The sequence below is a fragment of the Artemia sp. Qi Xiang Cuo genome, chromosome 6 (genome assembly GCF_049724085.1).
Source record: "Artemia sp. Qi Xiang Cuo chromosome 6, ASM4972408v1, whole genome shotgun sequence".
NCBI classification, from domain to species: Eukaryota; Metazoa; Arthropoda; class Branchiopoda; order Anostraca; family Artemiidae; genus Artemia; species Artemia sp. Qi Xiang Cuo.
This window is the reverse complement of record NC_142799.1, coordinates 71,851,168-71,874,696: the sequence shown is the minus strand read 5'-3', so window position 1 is coordinate 71,874,696 and position 23,529 is coordinate 71,851,168. Positions and strand designations below refer to the sequence as shown.

Genomic DNA, 23,529 nt, shown 5'->3' with positions numbered 1-23,529 from the left:
TGCAAATTTTGTTTTAATTATTCATGTACGGTGAGCCAAAATCAAAACCTGCATTAATTCAAAAACGTTCAAAAATTAAATAAAAAAAACAAGTTTTTTTAACTGAAAGTAAGGAACGACGTTAAAACTTAAAACGAACAGAAATTATTCCGTATATGAAGGGGGCTGTCCCCTCCTCAACGCCTCTCTCTTTACGCTAAAGTTTGACTTTCTCACAACTCTATTTTTTTTAACAATAAAAAAACTTTAGCGTAAAGAGCGAGGCGTTGAGGAGGGGACAGTCCCCTTCATATACGGAATAATTTCTGTTCGTTTTAAGTTTTAACGTCGTTCCTTACTTTCAGTTAAAAAAACTTGTTTTTTTTATTTAATCAGTTTAAGGATGTCCTTTACGATAGCAATACCAATAAAATCACCAGAAAGGTTATTCAGCAAGATTTAGCTCATCACCAATTGTATAAGATCCACTCTGGATCAGGATCACATAATTAACGTGGCTAGGCTAATTGTCGACTATGATATAATATAAAACATACACTTTAGCAATTAATTTTATTTTGTGTTTAAAGAAAAATTTGAATATATAGTTTCATTTGTCTTTTAATTTGACTATATATAATATGCAGTTTTCTTGTAGATGCCACAATAACCAGAAGCCTAGACTAACTTGTATCTCAGACACCGAATTTATTCTAGAAACCTTAACATTAGAGTTGATATTAATTAAATTTATCAACTTAATAATCTCCAATATTTGTTCAAGAGTTCTTCAAATCCCTATGAGATTTCAGTCAGTCAACTTTTCACATTTGATAGATTTTTGGAACATCATCTGCAAGTAATCCTGAAGGGAATGATAATTTACACTGAATGGAACAAAAACTGTACTTGACTAAAGTTTTATCTATCTTACATACGATGTATATGATGAGTTACATTACGTTTCATCGCAAAACATATGACTACTTTCACATCCTTAAGCCATCTTGAAAAAGTGATGTAGAGACCTTTTAAAAGATTCCTTCATCCACAGAACAGATACAACGCAACCTGATATTATAAGAACAATTAAAAAGGAAGGGGTGGGGTGAAATAGGAGGTCAAACCAGTATTTATCCATCTCAAAGGTCCTACATCAAGCAGCTAATGACATCTGAATTTTTCTTTTGAAGCTGTGTTGCTTTTCAAACAGTTCGTGGTAACGAACTGTAAGTAAGGAGCGACCCGGCTCAATGGTAACCGAAACTCTAGAAAACGGTATTTTGATACAAATAGATAAACCAAAAGAATCAGATTTTCATTATGATTTCAAATATATAAGATTCCTCATGTTTAATCCAACCCATCAAAAGTTACGCGCCTGAGAAAATTTAGCTGATTTTCGAAAAAAATAACAACTTTTATGGAGAAAGACCCCCTAAAAGTTATAGAACCTTAATGAAAATCACACCATCATATTCCGCATATCAGAGAACCTTACTGTAGAGGTTTCAAGCTCCTATCTACACAACTGTGGAATTTTGCATTTTTTGCCAGAAGAAAGATCACGGGTGCGTGTTTTTTTTTTATTATTATTTTTTTTTTCCAGGGGTGATCGTATTGACCCAGTGGTCCTAGAATATCGTGGGAGGGCTCATTGGAATGGAAATTAAAAGTGCCCTTTTTAAGTGACCAAAAAATGGAGGGCAACTAGGCCCCCTCCCACGCTCATTTTTTCCCAAAGTCACCAGATCAAAATTTTGAGATAGCCATTTTGTTCAGCATGTTCGAAAATGTTATAAGTATGTCTTTTAGGATGACTTAATCCCCCGAAGTTCCCGGAGGGAGGGCTGAAAGTTATGAACTTTACCCAATGTTAACATATAGTATTGGTTATTGGGAAGTATACAGACGTTTTCAGGGGAGATTTTTCCTGGTAGTGGGGGGGGGAGTGGGTGGTTCTGGGGTTATGTGGAAGGATCTTTCCATGAAGGAAGTTTTCATGGGGGAAGGGACATTGCTATGAAGGGGACACCGGACTTCCCAGCATTATTTAAAAAAAGATCAGAAATTAAATATAAAAAAACAAGTTTTTCAACTGCAACAGCAGCAAAATCAAACTTTAAACGAACAGAAAATATTACATATATGATTAGGTTCACCCCCTAGTCAATACCTCGCTCTTTAAGCCAAAGATTTTTATTACTTTCATATGAGCTATTTATTCTAATTAACGGCCTTTGTGATTAAGCGGTCATTTTTAAAGAATTGGAACAAAATTCGAACTTTCGCTTAAAGAGGAAGGTATTAACTAGGGGGCGAACCCCCTAACATACGTATTAAAAATATATGAATATAGAAGTTCGTTACGTAAGTTAATTCGTAAGTTATGTATATTTATTACTAATAAAAACGTGCGTAAATAAAATTAAACAAGTTTCGAGAAAGCCATTTAACAAAATAAAAGTAAATTAATATGCAAATTTTGTTTTAATTATTCATGTACGGTGAGCCAAGATCAAAACCTGCATTTTTTCAAAAACGTTCAAAAAATTAAATAAAAAAACAAGTTTTTTTAACTGAAAGTAAGGAGCGACATTAAAACTTAAAACGAACAGAAATTATCCCGTATATGAAAGAGGCTGTCCCCTCCTTAACGCCTCGCTCTTTACGCTAAAGTTTGACTTTCTCACAACTCTATTTTTTTTTAACAATGAAAAAATTTAGCGTAAAGAGCGAGGCGTTGAGGAGGGGACAGCCTCTTTCATATACGGAAAGAATTTTATACGAGCATCCCTTCCATAACAACCATATATGCCCCCCATGCCATAACTTACAACGGCTACCCCGGGACCTGGGGGGCTGTGTCAATACTGGAGTTTTTTGTTATAAGAACATTGAACTATTTTAAACAAAATGTCTATCTCAAAATTTTTATCTGATGCATTTAGGGCGTGGAGAAGGGGGGCTAGTTGCCTTCTAATCTCTTTTGACTCTTAAAAAGTGAACAAGAACTTTCAATTTCCAATCAAATGAGCCCTCTCTGAAGTTTATACGAGCATCCCTTCAATAAAAACTATATACGCCCCTAGAGCATTACTCATAACACCTGCCTCCGGGTCCTGGTGGGTTCCGTCGACACAGGAATTTTTCTTATCTGACCTTTGAACTATTTTTAATGAAATTGGTGTTATAAAAATTTTATCGGATGGGCTTGGGGAAAAAACGGTGTGGGGGGGGGGGGGGCTAGTTGCCCTCGGATATCTTTTGACTCTTAAAAAGTGAACTAGAATTTTCAATTTCCAATAAAATGAGCCCTCCTGAAGTTTGTATAACCATCCCTTTCATAAGAACTTCGTACACCCCCAGGACACCACTTACAATGCCTATCCCGCGGGCCCTGGGGGGAGATTTTGTTATCTAATTTTTGAACAATTTCCAAAAAACTGGCTATCTCAAAATTTGTAGCGGACGGGCTTGGGGAAAAAAGAGCATGGGGGAGTGCTAGATTAACTCTCTTGACTCTTAAAAAGTGAACTGGAACTTTCAATTTCCAATCAAATGAGCCCTCTATGAAGTTTATATGAGCATCCCTATCATAAGAACCATATATGCCCTTGAGGCATAACTTGAAACTCATAACTTCCTTGAGGCATAACCTCCTCTGTGCCCTGGGGAGGGGGGGGGGTTCTATTGACACCAAGTTTTTTTTATCCGACCTTTGAACTATTTTTAACAAAATTTTTATCTCAAAATTTTCATCAGATGGGTTTTCAAAAAGAAGGAGGGGGGCTAGCTGCCCTTGGATCTCTTTTGACTATTAAAAAGTGAGCTCGAACTTTTAATAACCAATCAAATGAGCCTTCTCTGAAGTTTATAGGAGGATCCCTTTCATACGAACAATGTATGCCCCAGGGCATAACTTTAAACGCCTGCCCCCGGGCCCTGGGGGGTTTTGACGACACCTAAGATTTTATTATCTGACTTTTGAGCAATTTTTAACTTAATAGCTATCTCAAAAATTTTATTGGATGCATTTGGGGAAAAAGGGGCGTGGGGGAGGGCTAGTTGCCTTCCAATCTCTTTTGACTGCAAAAAACTGAACTAGAACTTTCAATTTCCAATCAAATGAGCCATCTCTGAATTTTTTTACGAGCATCCCTTCAATAAGAACCATATATTCCCCCAAAGCATAACTTACAACACCTGCCCTCAGGGCCTGGGGGGCTGTGTTGACCCCTGAGTTTCCTTTATATGGTCTTTGAAGTATTTAAAAAAAAGATATCTCAAAGTTCTTATTGGATGGGTTTGAAGAAAAAAGGCGTGGCGGGGGGGGGGCTAGATGCCCTCTAATCTCTTCTTACTCTTAAAATGTGAACTAGAACTTTCAATTTCCAATCAAATGATCCCTCTTTGAAGTTAATACGAGAATACCTTTTATAAGACCCATATATGCCCCCGGGGAACAACTTATAACGCCTGCCCCGGGCCCTGGTGGGTTGTGTCCCCACCGGAATTTTTGTTATATGATCTTTGAACTATTTTTAACAAAATATCTATATTAAAATTTTTATTGGATGCATTTGGGAAAAAAGAGTTTGGGAGAGGGGGAAGATGGTTACCCTCCAATATATTGTGACGCCTAAAAATTGAACTAGAACTTTCAATTTCCAATCAAATGAGCCCTCTTTGAAGTTTATACGAGCATTCCTTCCATAAGAAAACATATATGCCCCCAGGGCAAAACTTATAACCCATGCCCCTGAAGACTGTGGGGGGAGTGTCCTACTCAAACATATAGTTTCCAGAACTTTCAACGTTGAAGAAAATGGTTATATCAAAATTTTGATTGGATGTGTTTGTGGAAATGGTGGGCTTGGAAGTAGTGTCAGTTGCCTTAGAATCACTTTCGACTATTAAAAAAGGAACTAGCCATTTAAATTTCCAATCGAATGAGCCCTTTCTGAAGTTTCTACGACAACGTTGTCTATACAAAACCTTATATGCCCCCAGGGCATAGCTTAAAACCCTTGCCCTGAGGGCTGTGGGGGAGTTGTCATTCGCAAAGACGTAATTTCCAGAACTTAAAACTACGTTTAATACAATGGGTATCTCCAAATTTTTCTTGGATTTGTTTGGGGAATAGTTGGGGGTGAGAGGGGGGTTGGTTGCCCTCTAATCACTTTTGACTATTAAAAAGGGCACTAGCCCTTTGAATTTCTTTAGCCCTTTTGAATACCCCCTTTGCATAACTTAAAACCCTTGACCTGAGGGTTGTGGGGGAGTGTCCTCCTCAAAAACATATTTTCTATCTGAAAATCAACTACGCTGAACAAAATGGCTATCTCAAAATTTTGATTGGATGTGTTTAAGAGAAGTATGGGCGTGGGGGGGGGGGGCTAGCTGCCCTCCAATCACTTTTGACTATTAAAGCGGGCACTAGTCCTTTGAATTTCCCATCGAATGATTCTTTTTTGAAGTTTCTACGACAACGTCTTCTATAAAAATCTTATATGCCCCCAGGGCATAACTTAAAACCCTTGCCCTGGGTTTTTTTTTAGGGAATGTCCTCCTCAAAAACATGTTTTCTACCAGGAAATCAATTACGCTGAACAAAATGGCTATCTCAAAATTTTGATTGGATGCGTGGGGGGGATGGTTGCCCTCCAATCACGTTTGACTATTAAAAAGACCGCTAGCCCTTTGAATTTCAAATCGAATGAGCCTTTTTTGAAGTTTCTACGACAACACCTTGTATAAAAACCTTATATGCCCCCAGGGCATAACTTAAAACCCTTGCTCTGAGGGTTGTGGGGGAATGTCCTCCTCAAAAACATATTTTCTATCTGGAAATAAAGTGTGCTGAACCAAATGGCTATCTCAGAATTTTTATTGGATGTGTTTGGAAAAATCATAGGCGTGGGGTGGGTAGTTGCCCTTCAATCACTTTCGACTATTAAAAAGGGCACTAGAACTCTTGATTTCCAATCGAATGGGCTTTTTTGAAGTTTCTACGCCATTGCCTCCTATAAAAATCTTATATGCACCAAGCGCATAACTTTAAACCCTTGCCCTGAGGGTTGTGGGGGATTGTCCTCCTCAAAAACATATTTTCTGTCTAGAAATAGACTACGCTGAATAAAATAGCTATCTCAAAATTTTGATTGGATGTGTTTGGAAGAATGAGCGGCGTGGGGGGGGCTAGTTGCCCTCTAATCACTTTCGACTATTAAAAAGAGCACTAGAACTTTCGATTTCCAATCAAATGAGCCCTTTTTGAAGTTTCTAAGACAACACCTTCTATAAAAACCTCATATGCCCCCAGGGTATAACTTAAAACCCTTGCCCTAAGGGTTGTGAGGGAATGTCTTCCTCAAAAACGTATTTTCTATCTGGAAATCAACTAAGATGAACAAAATGTGTATCTCAAAATTTTGATTGGATAAGTTTGGGGGAATGGTGGGCGTGCGGGGGGGGCTAGTTACCCTCCAATATCTTTTGACGCTTAAACAGTAAACTAGATTTTCAATTTCCAATCAAATGTACCTCTCTGAAGTTTATACGAGCATTCATTCCATGAGAAGACATATATGCCCCCAGGGCATAACTTATAACCCTTGCCCCTGAAGACTGTGAGGGGAGCGTCTTGCTCAAACATATAATTTTCAGAACTTTTAACTACGTTGAACAAAATGGCTATATCAAAATTTTTATTGGTTGTGTTTGGGGAAATGATGGGCGTGGAAGGGGTGTCTTTTGCCTTAGAATCATTTTCGACTATTAAAAAGGGAACAAGCCATCCTAATTGATTCTTTTACCTTTTCCCTTCAATAATCGTAGTATGAAGGCCTACATATCTTCGTAAAAAATGTTCACTGTTTTCCTTCCAAAAGATTTGATTGAATTTATTTAATTTTGTCATATCCCACTTTCCCCCAACTAATTACATCTAAATCTCTTGGTTTCACTTATTTCCTCTATTTAGCTTCTAGAGGTAACTCATTATGATCCCAAGATATATCTACATTTCCATTCTTTTCTTATCTTTGTTCCCGTTTCTAATTAAAGAAGTTCATCCTATTTGACGTTTTTTTCATAGTTAGGTGTAATTAATATTGATTGAAAAATCAATATGAAAACAAAATGAACTCCTATTCTTTCCTGAGACTAGTTCCTACATATTTCGAATCATAAACATTTCTGTCGATTGAGAAATTAAACCACATTTTCAGTCAATCAGAGGCAACGCTATAGCAGTGCCTATAGTAAAGGCCATAGGACTCCAATGTTTTATTTATTTATTATTTTTTTTTCCAGAGGCACTTCATATGGAAGGGGTCGTCGTAGAAACTTCAAATTTGCATTTTCTGCCAGAAGAAAGATCACGGATGGGTGTTTATTTGTTTTTTTTTGTTTTGTTTTTTTTGTTTGTTTTTTCCTGGGTGTGATCGTATCGACCCAGTGGTCCTAGAATATCGTGGGAGGGCTCATTGGAACGGAAATTAAAAGTTTTAGTGCCCTTTTTAAGTGAGAAAAAAAATGTAATAAAGTGAAAAAAATGTAGGGCAAAAAGTCCCCCTCCCACGCTCATTTTTTTCCCAAAGTTCACCCCATCAAAATTTTGAGATTGCCATTTTGTTCAGCAATGTCGAAAATATGATAGTTATGGCTTTTAGGATGACTTAGTCCCCCGAAGTCCCCGGGGAGAGGGCTGAAAGTTTTGAACTTTGCCCAATGTTAACATATAGTATTGGTTATTGGGAAGTATACAGAAGTTTTCCGGGGGGATTTTTTTCTGGTAGTGGGTGGGTCGTGGGTTATGTGGTAGGATCTTTCCATGAAGGAAGTTTTCATGGGGGAAGGGACGCTGCTATGAAGGGGGTGCCGGATTTCCCAGTATTATTTAAAAAAAAGATCAGAAATTAAATATAAAAAAAAACTTTTTCAACTGAAAGTACGTAACAACATTGAAACTTAAAACGAACAGAAAATATTACATATATGATTGGGTTCACCCCTTAGTCAATACCTTGCTCTTTAAGCAAAAGATTTTTTTAGTATTTTCATAAGAGCTATTTATTCTAAATAGCGGCCATTGTGATTAAGGGTTCATTTTTAAAGAATTGGAACAAAATTCAAACTTTAGCTTCAAGAGCGAGGTATTGACTAGGGGGCGAACCCCCCAATATACGTATTAAAAATATATGAATATAGAAGCTGGTTACGTAAGTTACGTATATTTATTACTAATAAAAACGTTAGTAAATAAAATTAAACAAGTTCCGAGAAAGCCATTTAACCAAATAAAAGTTAAATTAATATACAAATTTTATTTTAATAATTCATGTACGGTGAGTCAAAATCAAAATCTGCATTAATTCAAAAACGTTCGAAAATTAAATAGAAAAAACAAGTTTTTTTAACTGAAAGTAAGGAACGACGTTAAAAACTTAAATCGAACAGAAATTATTCCGTACATGAAAGGGGCTGTCCCCTCCTCAACGCCTCGCTCTTTACGCTAAAATTTTTTTGTTGTTTAAAAAAAATTGAGTTGTGAGAAAGTCAAACTTTAGCGTAAAGAGCGAGGCGTTGAGGAGGGGACAGCCCCTTTCATATACGGAATAATTTCTGTTCGTTTTAAGTTTTAACGTCGTTCCTTACTTTCAGTTAAAAAAACTTGTTTTTTTTATTTAATTGTGAGAAAAGACGAATATATGAGAACTAAAAAAGACTAAAAAAGAACTATAAAAGACGAATGTATGAAGAACTAATGTGTTTGAGCCGAGACGTTCCTTTACAAGTAAAATCTCTGCATTTCTTCCTCCCTTTTCTCAGGGAACCAAGAAATCTTTTATAATTAATTGACAAAATTTAATTAAGCAATATAGATAAGATAAGATAACGTGTATTTCAAGCCAAAATGTGGCCATGTACACAAATAAAAAACAAGATTAACAAATTACATCAATCGTCACAATAATAAAGAAAAAAAAATAGAATAAAAACTACTCTCTTCTTTTTGCAAAATACTCATCAAGATATCTTCCCACTAGACAAATAAATTGCGAAGACGTAATTTTCAAGGCATCAGGAAGCAGCACTCCATCATCCCAAATAAATTTTCCCTTACCCCCAAAAGACCTCGACAACGACTCAGACAATGCTCTAAATTCTCCTTCTCTTCTTGGCAAAGAGGGCAAGCAAACCTGCTGTCCGGAACACTTTTCCTCCTCTCAAAAAATTTCAATCTCGAACGAATCGGAAGGCAATTAGATCGTAGCTGCATTCAATATGTAAGGTATCTAGACGGTAAATTTAACTTAAAGTAAAATTCCTGACCATAAATTATCTTAACCTCATTATAATACCTTAAAGTTTCCGTATTCTTAATCAATATTTAACAAAAAAATTACCGGAGGTGTGCATCTCCACAGGCATTCCACTTAGGCTGACAGCTTCTAAGTAAACAGGATCACTTTGACCCTGAGCATTTACAGCTGTGATTTTAAGGACCGTTGACCCATACGGAATAACTGCAGTTGAAGGGGTAATCCGAGATTCGCTGACGAACCCCTCATCATAGGAGGATGTACTTGTGGGAAGAAGGCCAGCCATAACAAGTTCAAATCTTGGAATAATTGACGTCAAATTTGCAAGTGATCTAAAAAAAAAGGGTAAAAAATGGTGGTTTAATTTCAGTTATATATTATCTGCACAAGATTTCGGTTTGTTATTTTTCTGCGGTCCTAAAATTTAATGTTTCGAAGCATGATTAATTCTTCAGTCATTCCATTATTGAGATTCAGATTATCCATCTACCAGATCCTTTTTTTAATTCGCATTGAATTTTATTTATAATAAAAAGTTGACAAAGTTCTGAAAACATGCAAAAATTGAAAAACACTCCTATTTTTTAAGCAAGCTCAGGTCTTTCTCTAAAATTTTTTGAGTAATTCTGGATCAGTGAATGGATACATCTGAAACTAATGAATCCAAATGATATAAGTACCATTTACTTCGTATATATATATATATATATATATATATATATATATATATATATATATATATATATATATATATATATATATATATATATATATATGTATAGTCAACTCTCTCGCTAACTTGCAATGCATGGGACCTCGAATTTTCTTCGAGTTGCACAATTCGACTTACGCATGGCTCGAGTTATAGATGTTATTTTACATAAAATTCGACTCAAAAAGATAAAGAGTTATAGAGGTAAGTCCAATGAAGAATCCAGTTACAGAGGTAAAAAATCGATAAATTTACTCCCTACAGCCATTACAAAGTTAAGAATAACTTTATTAGGGTATTATTGACTTGTCATATCAAGACTTTACTTTCAAATGTCACGATGCCAAGACTTGACTTTCAAATTCTGATAATAAATTTAGTTTACTAGGAAAAAAAAAGCCTGAAAATTAAAAGAACCTGAAACAAAAATATGTTAAACAAAACTGATATATTTCAAAGTTTAGACGTTGCAACCTGCGTACTGGGGTTTCGATTACCAAAGGTCCGTTGATAAAACTTCCAAGAAACAGAGGTAAACCTTGACTTATGGTAGTATATATATATATATATATATATATATATATATATATATATATATATATATATATATATATATATATATATATATATATATATATATATATATATATATATATATATATATATATATATATATATATATATATATATATATATATATATATATACATATATATACATACATATATATATATATATATATATATATATATATATATATATATATATATATATATATATATATATATATATATATATATATATATATATATATATATATATATATATATATATATATATATATATATATATATATATATATATATATATATATATATATATATATATATATATATATATATATATAAAATATATATAAATCTAATTTTTAAAATATAAATATAATATAATATATATATATATATATATATATATATATATATATATATATATATATATATATATATATATATATATATATATATATATATATATTTGCAAAGGTTTTCTGCAAGCGATTTTGGCCAACATTTGAATTGTCACTTCAATTCCCCTTCAAAACATAGGCACATAAATGCACAGATGGGGGGATGTGCTAAAGAGGTTTTTTTTAAGAGAAATAAGGGGAGGTTTAAAAACAAAAAGGTGTATATATATTTCAATATATATATATATTCAGTAAGGTTTTCCGCAAGCGGTTTTGGCCAACATTTGAATTGTCACTTCAATTCCCCTTCAAAACATAGGCACATATATACGCAGATGGGGGGATGTATTAAAGAGGTTATTTTATTAAGAGAAATAAGGGGAGGGTTAAAACACAAAAAAGTGTATTTGAGTCTATATTCACTGATGTCAGGTACCCTAACATCTCTTCTCAGCCCCTGCACAGGTATTTTCGCAATTTATCAGATGTGTGGGTCATTTAATTTTTTAGCTTTAGCCACTTCCTTTCTTTCCTGAGAATAGGAGCATCAATTAGGAGGAGGCAACTGATTCCCCTAGATTCCTGCCTCCCTTAGATATTGAAAAATACCTTTTTTAATATCATCATTGAAAATACATCATTGCAAAATTCGTTTTTGTATTTTCGCCGAAAAAAAAATCAGAAAACTACATAACTGCACCCCTTAGGTTTTTAAAAACACATTTGTCCACCCTCACTCTTCAATTTTACGAATTGGTGCCCTTGTACGAGAGCTGGTAATTTATAAAATAAAATTGTGACACTCTGTGAAGGTAATCTTACCGTTTTGAATGTGACTCGAAAATTTCCAGAACAAAATGCTGCTCAAGGCCACCGTTAAATGACTCCTGGCATTCAATTTCCATTGAACTGCTTTTATCGTTGATTAAGGTACAATTTTTTGGAGCGTCGGGAGGTCCTAAATAAAAAAGATTTTAATTAGAATAAAAGTAATTCTTTTCTTAAGCCGAAAAAAAGTGCATATAATGGTTATATCTTTGTTGCTGTTATTTCTTTTTTCGTTAGTTTTTATTTTTGCCATCAGTGTTACAATTTTACTTTTTTTTAATAGTTACTTTTTTTTGATAGTTATCTTTTTTTAATAGTTACTTTTTTTTAATAGTTACTTTTTTTTAATAGTTACTTTTTTTCACAATTTTGTATAGTGGGTAAAATATAAATTAGTAATATAAAATACTAATTAGGTCTCAGCATTTTTAACATTATTATCATTTTTATAATTACTTTTAGTATATTTCATATGTTTATTATAACATTATCATTATTATTATTCTATTTTTTTGCTATAATGAGTATTATTATCAGTTCGAATCAGGTCTAGACTTTTTTTTGTCACCATTTTTGCAGTTGTACTTTTATGTGTTTTTCTTTTTGGTAATCTGCTTTTTAACAATTTTGTATAGTAAGTGAAAAATGAATTATTAGCAGGTCTTATTATTATTAGCCTTATTATTACTATCTTTTGTTACTACTTTTATTACATTTAAAATTTTTGTGATTATATTAATTTTTTTAGTATTCTATTATTAATTATTATTATTATTATTGTCAGGTCTGCACCGGGTCTTGTTTCTGTTAGCAAAAGCAATCATTTCAACAAATAAAGCTTTTAAAATATACAATCACAACTATGCAAGAGGAGCAAACACCAAATGAAGTATATCTTAATCAAGTACATTATTAGTCATTTATTGAAAAAATATTTACAGCATAACATATAAAAAATAAATAAATATAAATATAAACAGCATAATACTCTTCTAGTTTTCCCAAGAGCCTGGCACAAGGTTGTCCAAAGGGGCAGCCCAATAAACATGGAAAAACAAATATACCCTCATCCAAATTCTGATTCAATCCAAATTTCGCAAATCAACCGATCAACTAACAGCAGTGTTGCAACATATTCCATAAAATACCAATCCATGAAACTCCAATTCCCCTTCCCCCAAAGAACAAACAATTTATAGCTTTATATATTTATATTTTCTTACAATTTGAAAACTATGTTTATCATATAACTATCCTTTAAGCAATACAATTTACCTTGTTTTGATTAAACGTGAATTCAGATTTGTTTTAATTTACGATGGACTAAACTCCACCGTACACCAAAACATACGCATAACAGGCACAGACAAAATCATTTAGGTGTTAAAATACAGCTCATAAAGTGTTAGGCGTCCAGACACGTTTAAGGAAGAAACTGTAAGTTTTTTAGAAGGAAAAACGTCCGAAACGAGGCGTTTTTTTTTATGGAAAATCATCACAATTTCCACAATTTAAATAAAAATAAAATGAAAATATATTCCCGGCAAATCTGGTTTTGAACCAACAGAGTTTGAAGTTATGATAGAAACTAGAGCTTCAGCGAAAAAGGAATTAATAGTAAATATGGTTTTCGAACTCGTATATATAAAGATGTATAAGCTGGCAGAGTCCTATCCAGAAAGATGGAAGAACGTCGATGATCTGTCATCAACTGAAATTTGCCACAAGGACTCCCCAAGCAACGCCTATGGTATCATCGAAGACATTAAGGACCAGGCTGCCAGTAACGACATTGTGGTGAATATGGACAAATCCGTTGTACTTCCAATTTCTTTTCTTAAGGATCGAACGAACCTATTATCCTCTGCTACACCAACAGCAGATGGTGACCGTAATTAAGCTGCTAGGCGTCAATATTTCATCAGATATGAAGTGGAAAAAAGAAGTAGGAAGCAGACTCAAACGTGGAAATATGGGTATCTCTCTATGAAGTTGCTATCTCGTTATGGTGTTCCTTTCGATCATCTTCTGAAGTTCTATCTTTCTTCCATAAGACCATGGGCGTAGGGAGGGGGGGGGTTGGCAGGGGGGCAGCTGCTCCATCTAGACCTTCAAATTTACATTAGATATGGCTGAAAAAGCAGATGGTTTGGAAAAAGCAGTTGATAAAACTCCATCACACTATTGACTGCCCCCCCCCTAGACAATACGCTGCCTACGCCCATGCATAAGACCTATCTTAGAATACTGTTGTCAAGTATGGCATTTCTCCCTTACTCATGACCAGTCAGAGACATTGGAGCGAGTTCAGTACCGTGCCCTGCTTGTGGCGTCTAAATTTCCTAAAGTCCCCTATATATCGCTCCTCCAAGAATTTTAACTTGTTACTCTTGAAAAAAGAAGGCATCAACTTAGTCTCAAGTTGGGAAAGGGTATCTTGAAAAATCCCAACCTCCATCATATACTTCCTCTGGATTTTCCCCCTTGTAGACAAAGGTTGCAAAGGTCTGTTGCTGAACCTATACCAAAAATACAACCAGTAGGCTACTCACAACCCTTGCAAGATATGAAAAATGTTTTGTGCCTGGGTTTTATCCCGGTGGAAGAAGCTGCGATCTTGGCAAGCGATATGTCAACCTTGAGGCGCCTAGTCTCATCGTTCTCTACGCCAAACCCTCGGCAGGAGCCTTAAGTCAAGTAAGTCAAGTAATTTTATATATGGATGTATGTTACTTTTAATTTTTGTCCTTATTAATTTTGTTGACCGTGTAAGTGTTGTGAAAATTGTATTTTTTTTTTACCGTGTCACTGAATGTGAAAATTGCATTTTGTATATGTAGACTTTTTGAATTATTTACTATTGTTTTGACGATCAAAACCAAGAATCGGCCCGACCGAGTAAGCGTTTTGAAATAAAGGAGATTTTGATTGGTGTGATTTGATTTGATATAATTATTAGAATCAGATAGCAAAAGTGATTGCGATAAAGTGTATCTAGCTTAAACCCAATACTTGTAGGGATTTTTACTTATTTATGATGGCCAAAACTTCATCATACACCCAAACACGCAGAAAATAATAACAGCCATAAATCAATTGTGGTTACTCAAAAATCATTAGATAACGCAAAACAAATTCTACAAAAAGGAGAGACAGTCCTGGATATTAGGATAGGGGGTTTTCAACTGTTATTATTAGCATTGTAGCTGTACGAAAAGTAATGTTCATACCCTCAAGAAACGGAAAAGAAATTCATGCATCAAGAGTTGATATTTTGGAGTATTTCTACAAGAGAGAAGAGTAGAAACGACCCAATTAGGAAGAATAAAACTAAAAATTAGGAACTGGGTGGACAAATTTTTCCGTCCAATTAGGAAAAATAAAACGGGGTATTTATAAATAAATACCCCGAGAACAAAAGTAAATACTTGAAAACGAAATGCACCGGTGGACTCAGCTTGCCTAGTTTAAAGTAGCAGAGTATATATATATACATGGGCGTACGGAAGTTGGGGGGCGAAGGGGGCCAGCTGTCCCCCCCTAGAGCTTCAAATTTGCACTAGATATGGTTGAAAAAGCAGTTGATAAAAGGTAGTTGGTTGAAAAAGCTGAAAATAAACAGCTGGAATGACAGAATAAAAGTCAAACAAGAAGCAATTATCCATAATGTCTTGGAAAGCTTTAGCTCTAATCCAAGAAAAGTGATTAATGCTGAAGCATATTGATGATTTTTGGTGATTACCTATTAATAAAGATTTCATAGGTATGACAGAACTTTCTGGCAATGTAAAGTTTTGTGAACTGACAATATAACTTCAGCCCCCCGCCCTTCATCACAGAATCGGCTGCCCCCTCCCCCCCCCCCTAGAGAAGAAGCTACGTACGCCCATATATATATAAGTCTAATTTTCACAGAGCCCGTCTTCATGGCACCTCTGGAATTGCCGCTGATGAAATTAATTTTTTGAGAAGAATTATACTGAGTACTTCAAAATGCAGGGTTTCCTCAGTTACATCGTTTCCTGGGCTTCCACTTAATCTTAAAAAAATTTAATCTTAAGAATCAGGTTAGATTGGTTTATACCCTAAGACATCCTCAATGCATATTTATAAGTTCTGAAACGTTACCTGGTAGGCCCAAGACCCATTCTAAGCAAGATGAAGTTCTGGTTCACTCTCTTACTGTTATTAAAGAATTTTTCTTAATTTGTGGATAAAAAAAAGCTTCTATATCTATGAACATGAAAATGCACAGTTGAAAATACTTTTCGTTTAGTAGAATTCCCCTCTTGAGTTAGGAAGAAACAATATACTGTTTTTTTGTTTGTTTTTTTAATAAAGCTACAATCTTAGAAAAACTATAGAAGAGACGCAAAGAGAAATTAAAAAAAATTGATGGCGATAGTGCTAGTACAAATCAGCGAAAATATACAGAGTAAAATAAAAACAACCAATAATAACAATGGTAATTGTATTAATAAAATAAAAATAGTATTTCTATTCCATGAACAATATTGCTGAAATATATGACTCCCAGTAATGTCAGGTGTGTTTTCAGAATTTTTCTGTTTTGCAGAAAAAGTTTTAAGCATTATGCGTGAAATTTGGCTGTCCTGACCTAAAAGACGAAACTTTTGCTTAGGCTATTATCCAAAATTTAACTTCTTTAACTAATTAATTTTTTCTTTTACTTTTTTTGTAATAATCAAGACACATGTGAGACATCATGAGATACTTCCAATAAACGGTAAATACTAGAAGAAATTTGTTAGAATTTTTTACAGGTAATTAATTCCTTTCTTTTAATTGTCGTTTTGGGGCATTTATTACATCATTTTCATAGTGTCATTTTTATTGCTTTTAGAGGCCAGAGGAATATAGTAAGTTTAAAATTACTCGCATGATAGATCATAAAAATGCAAGCTTCGTCTTGGAATCTGATTTCATTTTATGTCCAGCGCAGAATTGGAACACAATCATATTCACTTTTAGGTTAGGTATGCACCTAATTTTACAAGTACTGCCATCTCCCAAGACAATTTTACGCATTACAATGTTTTAGACAATAAAGTTTAAGTCTCATTTTTTGGGGGATTCTGCTGTCCGGGGCTTAAAATGACTTTTTGTTTATGGTTACGGCCAGTCAAATATTGAAAAATCATAATTACCAGCAGGATAAATTGTGAAAACGCAAGGTTCGTCTTGGAATCCGATTTCGTTTTCAGCCCAGCACAGAATTGCACCATAATCATATTCGCTTTTAGGTGTGTACCTAAGTATACTAGTGCTGCCATCTTTAGAAACAGTTGCAAATTCTCCAAGGTTAAGCTGATCATCTGACGAATTGAACAACCATCTGAAGGATTTAACTGAAGGATGAGCATCAACTGAGCAAGAGACTAGAGTGGTTAAAAGTTTAGCTGCACCGTAACTAAACTGCTGTTGAGGTTTGCAGGCGGGGCGGTCTAAAAAATAAAACCGTAAATATTATTGTTGCCATGATAAGGCAATAATAAACATGAAATACTACAAAATAAATAAAAATAAAAGGAAGTATGGTACCTTCTCTTTACCGCTGAATAATCTTCTTTGGATATAAGTATTATTATCGGGAAAATAAAGTAATAATAACCACGAAATACAAAAAGGAGAGATGTTTGGCGACATATAAGATTCTTGAAGTGTAATTAATCATTCAAATCTGATCCTGGGGGATAAGCCACGAATCCCAAATTAATAAAAAGGGTGAAATAATGCTTTTTGAAGTGTTGAAGCTAATCTATACTGAACCGTTTGAAGATCTTCTCTATATCCTTGAAAGATTTTTTCGTTGAAAACAAGAAAATCCATACGACAATTACACAATAGCTTATTCCTTTAGCTATGCTGCACAGCTAAGTATTTGGCTGCTCTATAATTTAAATACTTCCGAGGATTTCACGCAGGGTTGTTTAAGAAATCGTGGGAAATGAACTCTGAATATTGTTATTGGGAAATAGAGTAATAATGAACGCAAAATACTGCTTAAAGAAATGAGATAGCGACGCTAGACCTATAATTAACACAATCACAAGTAGTTTAAATGACGAAAACTAATCATATTCTTTTATAGCATGTGACAAAATTTAAGGTTCTGAATGTACAATTAATTAATCATTCATAAAAATTAATTATTTATAATATTATAATAAGTATAATATTATAAATTATTTATATAATATATATAAATATAATATAAATTATTATATTATATATAATAATTTATATATAATTATAAATGTTATTTATATATAATATAAATTATTTATAATAATTAATTATTCATTCATAATAATGATTGATTATTACAAATAATTAATCATTCAAAGCTAATTTAGGGACAGTTAGCCACAATAACACTTTTGAACTACTGAAGCTGACTTGAATTATTTGAGAATGCAAAACTTAACCGGAAGCACATGCGATAGGACCAGATAGACGGTCAGAGACACTTCAGCCGCCCGATTAGTAACGATATTCTGTGTATTCCAGGTTGCAAACCGTAGTAACTTCACTTTAACTACAAAGTTACTTTGAAGTTGACCTCCATCGGGAACGGTTGTGAAGCAACAACGGGCTTATTAAGTTTGTAAGGGCATAATTTTTATGAATTTTAATTGTAATCAATACTCTTTCATTATAATTTAGTCTAATAATAACTTTAAAACGTTTCAAACTGATAGCAATACAGAAGATCATAACAATAAACAGTTACTTCACGAAGGATAAATCTGAAGTTAGTTTTCTGTCGTTCCAGCTAGTATGATAGTGTAAGCTGGAACTAAAAAGTTAGTTTTTCGTAACTTTTAGTTACTTTTTGTTGAAACTGGAACGCGGCCATAGGTTAAAAACTCTAGGGTAGGGGTTTCTCATGGGGGTTACACACAACCTCTGGGGGGGGGGGGGGGGTCATAATCAGTTTTTGAGACGCTAAAGAAATTTCTAGAGACCCGATAGAATTTCTATACAACTACCAATTAGGCAGTATCTGAGTGTAAGTCCCCAATTTTAAAGATGGCGAAAGACCGTGCTGTCAGATTCAAAACTAGTCTAAAATAAAAAAATCTCAAGGCTCATGGTTTAGGTCATTCAGGAGGCACAGGGAAGCACCAGCGGAACCAATAGCATCTAAAGAACAATAAAAGTAACAAATTCATCATGGCAAAATTTCCAACAAAGATGTATCATTAAATATCCGAGTCGAATCTAGACTGAGATAACAGGAGTAGATTCCCAAGAGCTTATGATAGAAGTAATTCGGCACGTAAATCTTCTCGACTGATTAATCTTTGATCTAGAGTTGTCCGGAAATGTAGCCTCTGATAGAGATCAGGTCACGTATCTCTTGAGTTGTCAGTTCTTAAGAGTTATCAGAAAAAACACTTTTGCCAAAAAACCTAATAGAGCTCATATTTTTTCTCGGCTGTCTATTGGAATCTAGGAGAGTGGTTTAAAATCTTATAATTCCAGATGAACCATAATCATCGGTGATTGCGTGGGAGGAGGAGGGGGGTAATATAAGGCCCAAAGAGGCAAATGTCCTAAGTGCTAGAGAACAACTTGGTACTTTTATAATTATAGTACCAGATTTTCTATAATAACGAAAATGCTCAAAGATGAAAATTTGTTTCCTTAAAATACTTATTTGTATAACTATTAAAATTCAACGATATTTTTGTTTGTTTGGAAAACTCATTAAAAAGGGTGGTGGACTCATAAATGAGTAAAAGCCCCCTCCTCCGTGAATATACATTTCGGCTTTATGTATTTCGGCATTTCGTGTTTATGTATTTGTTTAGTGTGCCATCTCAATTTGAAAACTCTATTTTGGTCCCAAACGACTATCGAAAAATAGAAATGTGAAAAATAATATTTATCCCGTGTAAGAATCGTTAAACATCAAATATAAATAACTTTACGCTCTCCTTTTTATAAGATTAAATTAAAAAACAAGATTTTATTAGCTGAAAGTAAGGAGCGACATAAAAACTTAAAACGAACAGAAATTATTCCGTATATAAAAAAGGTTGCCCCCTTCTCAACGCCTCGCTCTTTACGCTAAAGTTTTTTAGTGTTTTACAAAATAAAGTTGTGAGACTGAGTCAAACTTCAGCGTAAAGAGCAAGGCGTTGAGAAGGGGACAGTCCCTTTTACATACGGAATAATTTCTGTTCGTTTTAAGTTTTAATGTCGCTCCTTACTTTCAGCTAAAGAAACTTGTTTTTTCTTTAATTTCTGGACTTTTTAAATTAATGCAGCTTTAATTTTGGCTCACCGTACATGAATAATTAAAACGAAATTTGTGTATTAATTTTACCTTTTTTGGCTAAATGGCTTTCTCAAAATTTTGTTCTGACGTAATTTACAAATTAACTTACGAAACGAACTTCGATATTCGTATATTTTTATTACGTATATTAGGGGGTTCACCCCCTAGTCAGTACCTCGCTCTTTACGCTAAAGTTCAAATCTTGTTCCAATTCTTTAAGAATGACCCCTTAATCACAAAGGCCGTAAATTAGAATAAATAGGTCTGATGAAAGTACAAAAAAAAACTTTAGCGTAAGGACCGAGGTAATGACTAGGGGGTGAGCCCAATCATATACGTAATAATTTCTGTTCGTTTTGTATTTTGATGTTGCTCCTTACTTTCAGTTGAAAAAATTATTCTTTGTATTATTTAATTTCTGATCGTTTTTTTTAATAATGCTGAGAAATCCGGTGCCCCATTCATAGCAATGTCCCTTACCCCATAAAAACCTCATCCATGGAAAGATCTTCCCACGTAACCCCGACCCCCCCCCCCCCAACTACCATAAAAAATCCCCCCTGAAAACTTCTGTATACTTCCAAATAACCAATACTATATGTAAACATTGGGCAAAGTTCATAACTTGCAGACCTTTTCCCAGGGACTGTGGGGGATTAAGTAATCCTCAAAGAAATATTTATTGCATTTTTTGACCATGCTGAACAAAATGGCTATCTCAGAATTTTGACTGGGTGACTTTGGGGAAAAAATGAGCGTTGAAGGGGCCTAGTTGCCCTCCATTTTTTGGTCACTTAAAAAGGGCACTATAACTTTTAATTTCTGTTCGAATGAGCCCTCCCTCGATATTCTAAGACCATTGCTTCGATACGATCACCCCTGGGAAAAAGAAAAAAAAACAAATTAACACGCATCCGTGATCATTCCTGGCAAAAAATACAAAATTCCCAATTTTTGCAGATAGGAGCTTGAAACTTCTATAGTAGGGTTTTCTGATACATTGAATCTGATGGTGTGATTTTCATTAAAGTTCTATGACGTTTAGGGGGTATTTCCCCCTTTTTTCGAAAACCAGGCAAGTTTTCTCAGACACGTAACTTTTGATGGGTAAGACTAAACTTGATGAAACTTGTATATTTGAAATCAGCCTTAAAATATAATTTTTTTGATGTTTCTATTGGTATCAAAACTCCGTTTTTTAGAGTCTCGGTTACTATTGAGCCGGGTCACTCCTTACTTACAGTTCGTTACCACGAATTGTTTGATCAGGTTTCTCGTTATGAATAGGGGACAATCCATTAAAAACGAAGACAAAGTGAGACATTGGGGTCAGTGGCGTATTTTCGTCAATATCCTGGGGGGGGCAAAGTTGGATCCAATTTTGCCAAACCAAGTGAAAATGACAGTGAAAACTAAAAAAGTAGCTATATATTACCATAAAGGCAAAGATATACTAAAGAAAATTGACCTGTTTCTCTGGATGATTGAATTCTGCAGACTTATCTTAATTTTGACAAGATCATAATTTTTTGCAGAAACCAAATTTCAGCTGGGGGGCAAACTGAGGTATGAGGGGGGCTAACCTGGTTCTGGAGGGGACAGTTGTCCCCACTGCCCATAGTAAATTACACCCCTAATTGTGGGTGTAAGAAACTTTTAGAATGAAAAAAAATAACAATAATACCAACAGGCATCTAAAACACATACTGCAAAAATATGTTACAAATAAATAATTACAATGTATACCTGAGAAGTCAATGAGCATAGAAAAGAAATTAGATGTTCATGCCGGACTTTGGGGCAGAAGAGGTAGATTTAGATGATGGAAAGTGAATATTGTGAGTTAAAAGTCGTCTATACACTTGACATACTAGAAAATTTTCCCCTTCATTAGCTGCACCCACGATAGACTGGATGGAGGGCACAGTATTAAAGAGGAATATGTCTATTTTTCTACATTTTCAATGTGCCGTTGCTCCAATGCACCTCAAATTTATTAATTCACTCTCTTCACTATACACTCCCCTTCACTAGCTGCACCCACAACGGAAGGCTCGGTATTAAAGAGGAATATGTCTATTTTTTTACATTTTCAATGTGCCGAAGCTCCAATGCACCTCAAATTTATTAATTCACTCTCTTCACTATACACTCCCCTTCACTAGCTGCACCCCCGACGGAAGGCTCGGTATTAAAGAGGAATATGACTATTTTTCTACATTTTCAATGTGACGATGCTTCAATGCACCTCAGAATTATTAATTCACTTTCTTCACTATACACTCCCCTTCACTAGCTGCACCCACGATGGAGGACTTAGTATTAAAGAGGAACATGTCTGTTTTCTATATTTTCAATGTGTCGATGCTCCAATGCACCTCAAATTTATTAATTCACTCTCTTCACTAAACACTCCCCTTCAATAGCTGCACCCACAATGGAGGGCTCAGTATTAAAGAGGATAATGTCTATTTTTCTATATTTTTAATGAGGTGATACTCCAACGCACCTCAAATTGCTTGTTTTCACCTGACTTATGAACGGATCTAATTCTTATATTGTCCGTTATATTTCAGAAGTTGCTGTTGTGATATAAGAATTTGGGATTTTTCTTCATAAAAAAATGAATTAACTCTATTATAATACTAGGTATGATAACCATTTTGATAAGGGTCATTCCGAAGTCTAGCATAGACCATAATGTAGGCCTAACCAGTTTTCTGATAAAAGTTGGAATTCGAACGATTACTGCCGCCCGCTGTCATATAACGTAAGGTTGTTAGTCTAATAAATTGATAATACACATTGCAGATAATGCTCATATAATCCAAAGGTATAGAAAAAAAAATCGCTGAATTCACAGTTGTTATAGGAAAAGCTACTGAATTTTGTTCACACAAACCGAAAGTTCAGAGATTGCAAAAAAAAAGAAAACGGACGATGGCTTCCCTTTGTTGGTGATCTATGACATTTCAACTAATCCAACTCTTTTTTTAACTAATCAATATGATAGCTTGTAATTTTGTCTTGACAAGCGTTGCCAATGCTTTGAAGTAAACGGCACCAGTTTTCTGACTAAAATTGTACCGCAACAGATTAATTCGTTCCATCTGAACAGCAGGTTAAAAATTTGCTGTAACAAGAAGAAAGTTTTCGATAATCTAAAACTTGGACAGATATCAAACAGTTCGTGGTAACGAACTGTAAGTAAGGAGCGACCCGGCTCAATGGTAACCGAAACTCTAAAAAACGGGATTTTGATACCAATAGATACATCAAAAGAATCAGATTTTAATTCTGATTTCAAATATATAAGTTTCATTAAGTTTAATCTTACCCATCAAAAGTTACGTGCCTGAGAAAATTTGGCTGATTTTCAAAAAAGGGGGAAAGACCCCCTAAAAGT

General features: G+C 34.4%; 1 protein-coding gene across 1 annotated transcript in view; it reads right to left on the bottom strand.

The window, feature by feature from the left end:
* Positions 1 to 23,529, bottom strand: part of LOC148951571 (adhesion molecule nephrin-like) — a 286,912-nt gene that overhangs the window by 18,224 nt on the left and 245,159 nt on the right. The window contains exons 10-12 of the mRNA XM_089091200.1: positions 16,984 to 17,280; positions 11,810 to 11,945; positions 9,393 to 9,640 (exon numbers count right to left, since the gene is read on the bottom strand). Coding sequence (XP_088947326.1) covers positions 9,393 to 9,640; positions 11,810 to 11,945; positions 16,984 to 17,280 — 681 coding nt within the window. The remainder of the gene's footprint in view (positions 1 to 9,392; positions 9,641 to 11,809; positions 11,946 to 16,983; positions 17,281 to 23,529) is intronic.